This window comes from Rattus rattus, chromosome 16, assembly GCF_011064425.1.
Source record: "Rattus rattus isolate New Zealand chromosome 16, Rrattus_CSIRO_v1, whole genome shotgun sequence".
Classification (NCBI taxonomy): domain Eukaryota; kingdom Metazoa; phylum Chordata; class Mammalia; order Rodentia; family Muridae; genus Rattus; species Rattus rattus.
The window spans coordinates 16,044,303-16,052,209 of record NC_046169.1 but is presented as its reverse complement, the minus strand read 5'-3'; the positions used below and the strand labels follow the sequence as shown (position 1 = coordinate 16,052,209).

At 48.5% G+C, this 7,907-nt stretch overlaps 2 protein-coding genes across 2 annotated transcripts in view; one reads left to right on the top strand and one right to left on the bottom strand.

Annotated features, from left to right (window-relative positions):
* The window catches only part of LOC116885902 (NXPE family member 3-like), a 460,690-nt gene that overhangs the window by 57,740 nt on the left and 395,043 nt on the right, over nucleotides 1–7,907 (bottom strand). The gene's annotated exons all lie outside the window — the stretch shown is intronic.
* Nucleotides 1,392–7,874, top strand: Lamtor4 (late endosomal/lysosomal adaptor, MAPK and MTOR activator 4). Its single transcript, XM_032887042.1, has 5 exons — nucleotides 1,392–1,604; nucleotides 3,480–3,840; nucleotides 4,280–4,360; nucleotides 7,131–7,248; nucleotides 7,540–7,874. Exons 2-5 carry the CDS (start codon nucleotides 3,838–3,840, stop codon nucleotides 7,635–7,637), a joined length of 300 nt encoding a protein of 99 aa, XP_032742933.1. The 5' UTR covers nucleotides 1,392–1,604; nucleotides 3,480–3,837; the 3' UTR covers nucleotides 7,638–7,874.

Here is a 7,907-nt window from a genome sequence, read left to right as displayed (position 1 = left end):
CGAAACTCTCTGCTCTGCCCAGGACTCTGTTAGTGGTTCTTAAAGAGTAGTTTTTGCTGGATACTTGAGTATCTGATTTAATGGGCTCTCTCTCTCTCTGTCTCTCTCTGTCTCTGTCTCTCTGTCTCTGTCTCTCTCTCTGTCTCTCTCTCTCTCTGTCTCTCTCTCTCTCTCTCTCTCTCTCTCTCTCTCTCTCTCTGTATATGTCTGTGTCTCTCTCATACTTAATAAAGTCATTTGTTCCAAACCAAAATTGTGGCTATTGGAGACCATCCTCTGAATTGTACAAAATCGCTGCTGGTTATTATACACCACTTCACCTCTTTCCCACCCGTTTACTGAATTAATCATATGGTTCTTCAAACTGTTTTCTGAGTGACATATGGCTTAGGTATTAACTCCATGCCAGATGTGTGGTTTCAATTATTTCCTCTCATTCTTTATGTTATCAGTCTTTAATTTTGTTTTTGTTGTTGTTGTTAGTCATTATGTTAATGTGATATTTGTGTGTGTATGTGTGTGTGTGTGTGTGTGTGTGTTAGCTAATTTTCTGGTTCTCGTGACAAAATCTTGCTCCTGAAAGGTTTATTTCAGCTCATGACTTTGGGGGATGTGGCCCATCTCCGTAGTGGGAAAGCCTGGGGGTGGGGGTGCAAGGCAGCTGGAAGCCGAGAGGGGTGAGCACCCTGCCCAGCACGGTCTCCTCTTTATCCAGTCTTTGATCCCAGTCCACTAGATGGTGCTGCACTCACTGAGAGTGGACCTTCCCTCCTCAGACAACCCAGTCTAAGGATCCCCTCACAGGGAGGAAACCTCTGGCTTCTTGTCACATCCTGCTTGTTTGGGGCTCTTTGTTTTTGTTTGTTTGTTTGTTTGTTTTTACTATGTTTGCTTATGTCTTAGCATCCAGCCTACATGAGATCCTGTCTCAGAGAAAAGCCACTGCTGTACCCTTCGGTTTGAAGGAGAGTGTTCAGTACAGAGGAAACGCCCAATTCACAGTCATGGAGAAACGAGAGAGATTACTGTCTGCATGAGTGGTGTGAATCGGGTATTGCAAAAAGGAAACAGTGCTGACTCACAAATAGGGCCCTGCAAAGAGGGCCTTGTATTAATAAAAATGTCAACAGGAAGTTTTGAGGTAAAATTGAATGTAATTTACATTATTGCACGGACTGCGTGTGGTTGAAAAAACCAGTGTTCTGTGTGTTGTTGACGGTTTCCGTGACATCATGTTTATGCAACATCTAAAAGGAGATAAAAACTTTGCCTTCTGATTTCACGTCCTTTTTAAAATAATTCTTATTTTAAATGTGTGTGCATGCACCTGTGTGTACATTCGCGCACATGAGTGCTTGCATGCACATGCATGTGCTAATACATTCATGCAGGTGTCCACAGAGGCCAGAAGAGAGAGGACATCAGATCCCCTAGAGCTGAAGCTTGTGAGCGGCCTGACCCCGTCTCTGGGAACCAACCCAGGTCCTCTGGAATGTCAGCACAGGATGCTAACCACCACGCAATCCAGCTAGACCTCCATTTCCTTCTCGATCACTGAATACCAATGGTTCCTGAATAGTTAATTGCAATCCAAAAGCATAAAGGTGGTTTTAAAGAACTGTATAATTGGTCCACAGAGCAAAGGAGAAAGCATCGGCCTTGGCGTCATACCATGGAGAGTGGGAACTAACTCTTCCACTGGCCGGTTGTACTGGATGCAGCTGGAGTTATTACAGGGAAGTTAAGGGGGTGCCATGATGGGCTTATGACTGAGAGTCTTAGATGAGTGTGGAGAGCGCTGCTCCCAGCCAGCGGTGAACACAGCTGGAACCTCTGCACTTGGGAGGTGGAAACAGGAGCGCCAGGAACTCAAGGCCAGCCTAAGTTAGATGAAGTTCTGCCTCAAACAAGACAAAACAAAACAAAACCATGTGATTCCTCAGCATCCTGGGTATCTAAGGCCTGGGAGGGCCTTGAATGTTTAGCATCTTTGAACAGCTTTCTCTTCACAGCCTCTGCCAATTTAAAATTTCTTTCAAGACCACCCCACTAGTTAGCTTAAAATAGCCTCTAACTTAAGTTCCTTCCACTTCCCTCCCAGCTTTGGGATTATAGGTATGCATCACCACAGCCACTTAAGTTTAAATTGTATATTGTAATTATACTTTTTTATATTTTCATTTTTATGGTTTCGCTTTTTCAGTACAGGGTTTCCTCTGTGTAGCCCTGGCTGTCCTGAAACTCACTCTGTAGACCAGGCCGGCCTTGAACTCAAGAGATCTGCCTGCCTCTGCCTCCCAAATGATGAGATTAAAGCTATGGACCACCACTTCTTGGCTTTTTATATCTATTTTTAGTGTGTGTGTGTGTGTGTGTGTGTGTGTGTGTGTGTGTGTGTCCATGTGTACCAGAACTCACAAGTGTAGGTTCGAGAACTATTTGTGGGGTTGGTTGTTTCCTTTAACAATGTGGGACCCAGTGATCAAACTCAGGTTATTAGGCTTGGCCGCAAGCACCTTTGCCTGCTTTGCTGGCCCTACTTCAAAATTGTTGTCATGTTGAATTCGGGGCCTGTGCATGCTGGGCAAGTGTTCAAACTCAGACCCATGCCTCATTTTTAAAGATATGCATTTTCTCTAATTAGCTGCTTCTCTTAAACCAAGACGATTTGGGGTGGAGGACTTTCTTTCTTGAGCTATGATTAGTGCTGGGGATTCAGACCAGATGGAGAGCTCTTACCCAGCATGCGCAAGGCCCTTACTTTGCTTCTCGGCACTGAAAATAAGGGGGAGGGGAGATAATTCACAGATCTTGAAATGTTTTAATTCAAAGTGTACAGCTTATGTCACAGTCCCAAAGATAGGCAGACTTCAATCCGAATCCCAAAAAGTTTAAATCACACGTGCCACTCCCCCCCCCCCATTAATAGGCACTTCCTATTTTCTCTTGCCTCACTACCGACCACTAACTGCTTTCACGTTTTTCTGGATTTGCCAGAAGTGTATGTGTTTTAGTTAGGCTCCTGGTAGGTAGCTCAGGCTGGCACTGAACTCACTATTCAGCCCAATCTGGCCTGAACTTGAAACCCCCTTCCTTGGCTTCTCAGGATTTATACCAGTATTACAAGTATTCAGCGTCAGTCACAGCTAAGCATCTTACATAGATGGAACCACATAATATGTGGTCTTATGTGACTGCCCTTTCAAGCCAGTCCTTCTGGTTGATTCTGAGCCTCTAAAGGCTGAGTTGTCTCTGAAGCTATTCTTCTGGCTTGCTTTAACTTGCTTTCGAGATTCTCAAGTTGCTCTTGGTGCCAGGACGTTTTTCCCTTGTATTGATAATATACTGCAGTGTGTATATATACACCAAATTTGATTTACCCATTCATATTTGGGTCGTACACTAAGGCAGAAAGTTAACACGTGAACAGTTTTTCATGTGTAAAAACCATCGTCATTCACGTTAGCTTCTCTTTTCAGGTTGAACCGTGACACCTAACGGGGAATGCTCTTTACAACACTAGACTGCATTACTTTCTCCTTGGAAGCCTAGGCGCACGCGCACGTTCCTGCGGAGGTGGAAGGGTGTCCCGCCCCTCGCTCAATAACTCTTCAGATAATCTCGCAGGCGAATCCTGAGTGGCGAGGAAATGCAACCAATCCACGAATGTGTCCGGAAAGCGGCGCTCCGCAGTGGTTGATAAAGTCTGATGACGTACGCACCATCCAATGCGCAAGCGAAGGGCTGGGCTAGAGTCAGCTGGTGAACCACCTGACCGGAGCCTGGAGCCGGAAGCTACCTATCCCGTAGACTGCTCCCCCTGCACCTACGGCTGCCATGGTGAGTGAGGACGCATGCGCGGGCTTGTGCGCCTAGGGTTGCGCGTCCCTGTTCCCCAAACTTCGGTTGCCCCCTTATGGCTTGCACTCCGCTGTCACCCCCAGTCCACCCTGGGACCGAAAGGAAACAGAGATGGAAGGGAGGCGACCGGGAGGGCTGGAGAAGGAAGGCTCCGCTACCGGGTGTTTTGCGGCCGGGAGTAGTTTTGATGGCACAAGGGGCGGGGCATAAGGGCACTGGAATGAGAAGGGGCTGTGAAGTTAGGAAGGTGTCCTGGGTCACCTGCCTGACAAGTGGACGAGCTCAGGCGTCCAGTAGTGACCATGGATGGAGACTCAGTGTTACAAGCCTTTTAGAGGGTCTGGAAGGCTCATATCCAGGAGGGAGATGGGTTTACAAGGTTGTCATGGTTCTCACCTCTTGCCTCTTTACCCACTAGACTTCCGCACTGACCCAAGGGCTGGAACGAATCCCAGACCAGCTTGGCTACCTGGTGCTGAGCGAAGGTGCAGTGCTAGCGGTGCGTTGTGGGAAAGCGAGGCATGGGGTGGGGGCGGTGACGGGGTCCTTTGGGGGACACACAACCCAGAAATCCCTTCAAATATTTCCCAGTTTCTCTCAGTTGTCTACTTTTGTCCTCTTTGTGGTTCCCTGCTTGCCATATTTAATGTTTGGATATATAGTATAAATGCTTATTTCCAAAAGGTTTGGGGTATAGCTCAGTCAGGAGAGTGAGTTACTTAGCACGTACAAAGCCTTCAGTTCAATTCCCAATACTGCACAAAACCAAACACAGAGACACGTGATCTGTAGCCCCAGCACTTGGAAGGTGGAAACCCGCAGATTAGAAATTCAGGTTCATCTTTGGCTACGTATCAAGTCAGATCACAGTCTGGACCACATGTAACTCAGCCTCAAAAAACAAAAACCAAACTTTACCAAAATCATTCAATTAGTTGGTTACTTGTAGTATGTTTTTATTTGGGATATCTTTAAAAAAGCCGAGGACAACCTTTGGGAGTGAGTTCTCCTCCTGCCATGTGGGTCCTGAGGATTGAACTCACGTCCTTAGGCATTGAGGCAAGCACTTTTATGCTCTGAGCCATTTCACCTGCCTCTAGAATTTTGGGGGGCGGGGGCAAGACTTCTCTAGAGGCAAGGATTGAGCTGAGCTGCTAAGACAGAAGGTTGTGAACGAGGAAGAGAATTCTCAGGGCTGGGAGCTGGACATACTTGCCTGGTTGTGGTCTTGTGTTGAAACAGTTTGAAGAGGAAGGATGCTGTGGTAAGTAAGACTCTGATACTGAACTTCCTATGGCTAGCTTCAATATCTTTGGACAAATCTTGAGGGTTAAAGGGTTTTGAAAACATAAATGTGACTCACAGAAATGGTGTAGCATGACTGCCCCAGGAGAGCCATCTAAGAGACTGGCCGGGTAGCAATGAGAAGCAAGGGCTATCGACATTGCATCTATTTTTTTAGTGTCTGCACATGTGTGTGCCCATGCATATGCTAAGGCCAGTGCAGGACATTAGAGACCTCCTCTTACCCTTCTCTGCCTTATTCCTTGAGGTAGGGTCTCATACTGAACCTGGAGCTAGACTGGCAACACTGAGCAAGCCTTAGCAATCAACCTGCCTGTACACCCACAGTACTGGGATTCCAGGTGTGAGCGTGGCCATGTCGGGTAGGGGACTTGAACTCAGGTCCTCTTGCTTGTACAGCAAGCGCTCTTATCCACTGAGCCATTGCCACAGCCCAGAGATCACATCTTAGAGGTATTAGTATATGTTGGTAATAACTAGGTAAAGTACTTCTGCATGTACCTTACCTTTCTGATGTACTCATCCTGTAGGACTCTGAGCAGGGAAAACCAGAAAAGTACTATGGTACCTGAACAAATAAGAAAGTAAAAAAGGAAGCCGACCAAGGAGGTAGCTAAAGGGAATTTTGATGGCCTGACTGTAGACAGGAGATGGACTGATATGAAGGAGATGGACTGATAGCAGTTATAGTACATTTATTATGTAGGCACTGTTATAATATTCTCATTGTTTTCTCATGAAACTTCTACAAGCACAGAATATGGGTCCAATATACAGATGGAGAAACTGAGAGCAAAAGGAACTAAATCTAGTAAAGGGCCCATTTAGAATCAGTGGGAAGAGGGAGTAGAAACAGTTTGTCCACAGGAAGTCTGGACTACTGTCTTCTCATTGACCCTAGAAGTAGCCAGAGGGAAAGCTTCAAAGACAAAGTAGGTGTTTCTGCTTCATAGCCTTCAGACAAGGACAAGTGGGAAGACTGGGGACAAGTGGAACCTTCAAAGATTGAGCAGTTAGCTTAGTGGTAGAACATCTTCCTGGAATCCTCCATGAGGGAGTGAAGGCATGGCTCAGTAGTAGAACACTTGCCCAGGAGTCTCCCACTGAGGGGCTGGGGGTGTGACTCAGTGGTAGAGCCCCTGCCTAGAATCCCCAGTGAGGGGCTGGGGGCGTGGCTCAGTGGTAGAGCCCCTGCCTAGAATCCCCCAGGGAGGGGCTGGGGGCGTGGCTCAGTGGAGGGGCTGGGGGCGTGGCTCAGTGGTAGAGCCCCTGCCTAGAATCCCCCAGGGAGGGGCTGGGGGCGTGGCTCAGTGGTAGAGCCTCTGCCTAGAATCCCCCAGTGAGGGGCTGGGGGTGTGGCTCAGTGGTAGAGCCCCTGCCTAGAATCCCCCAGTGAGGGGCTGGGGTGTGGCTCAGTGGTAGAGCACCTGCCTAGAATCCCCCAGTGAAGGGCAGGGGGCGTGGCTCAGTGGTAGAGCCCCTGCCTAGAATCCCCCAGTGAGGGGTTGAGGGTGTGGCTCAGTGGTAGAGCCCCTGCCCAGAATCCTCCAGTGAGGGGTTGGGGGTGTGGCTCAGTGGTAGAGCCCCTGCCTAGAATCCCCCAGTGAGGGGTTGAGGGTGTGGCTCAGTGGTAGAGCCCCTGCCCAGAATCCCCCAGTGAGGGGCTGGGGGGTGTGATAGATCACTTGGTAATCACACTCTAGGTTTTGATTTTCTGCATGGCTATCAGTAGAGTTGCAAAAGAAGCCTGGTGTTTCAGAATGAGAAACAAAATGGCACAAGGGAAGGCAGCACCATCATAAAGGGGTTTTAGGTAGGATTTCTCTGAAGCTGGGTGATTTGGGACTACAGACAAGTATAAAGGGAGACCATGACAAGTATAGGAAACAGAGGTCCTGTGCCTTGAATTTGTTCCCAACTCTGGCCTCTTTCTTTTGTTCCTGCCCTCCTTCACCCACATGCAGTCATCTGGGGATCTTGAGAACGATGAGCAGGCAGCCAGCGCCATCTCAGAGCTGGTCAGCACAGCCTGTGGCTTCCGGCTGCACCATGGCACGAACATCCCTTTCAAGCGCCTGTCTGGTGAGCTCCTGCCTTTGTTGGGTGGTTGCTTCTAGAGACCTCCCTGCTCAGGGAAGGAATTCCTGGCTCCATTGCACTGACTCCCAGTTCCTCCTGGGGTTCCTGGTTCAACTACTGCCTTCATAGAGGTTCCTCTAGGATGAGTATGGAGCAGTAAGAATGAGAAGAGGTTTGCACAGCTGCCTGACCTCTGTGATCTACATAATTGCTTTGTCCCATCCCAGCCAATTTTGTTGTGACCCTCCATGGTGGCCGCTGTGCACGCTAACTCTCGCTCTCTTCCCTCTCCAGTGGTCTTTGGTGAACACACGCTGCTGGTGACTGTGTCAGGACAGAGGGTGTTTGTGGTCAAGAGGCAGAACCGAGGTCGGGAGCCTATTGATGTCTGAGCTATAAAAGGCACTGGCTGGAGAAGAGGACTGCCTCTGGGGCCTATGGCGGGGGGACATCATCTTCTACTGTGCTTGTTGGAGCTGGGCTTGTGCTCACCACCTCCTTCCTGACACCCACCTGAGGCACAAAGGCTTGGCAACCTGTGTGCTAAGGAAAAAGGGAAACTATGACTAGGGGGATCCCCTTTCTTCCCTTCTGCGTAATAAACTCTAGTCCAACCCTTCCAGGGCTCAGGATGTGTGCACACAGTGGTTTGTCTGGGTGGG

Bases quoted from the DNA above. Each gene is read 5' to 3' on its own strand.
- Lamtor4 (XM_032887042.1), top strand. The intron at 4,361-7,130 runs GTGCGTTGTGGG...ACCCACATGCAG, and splicing joins GCGAAGGTGCAGTGCTAGCG to TCATCTGGGGATCTTGAGAA. The intron at 7,249-7,539 runs GTGAGCTCCTGC...TTCCCTCTCCAG, and splicing joins CCCTTTCAAGCGCCTGTCTG to TGGTCTTTGGTGAACACACG.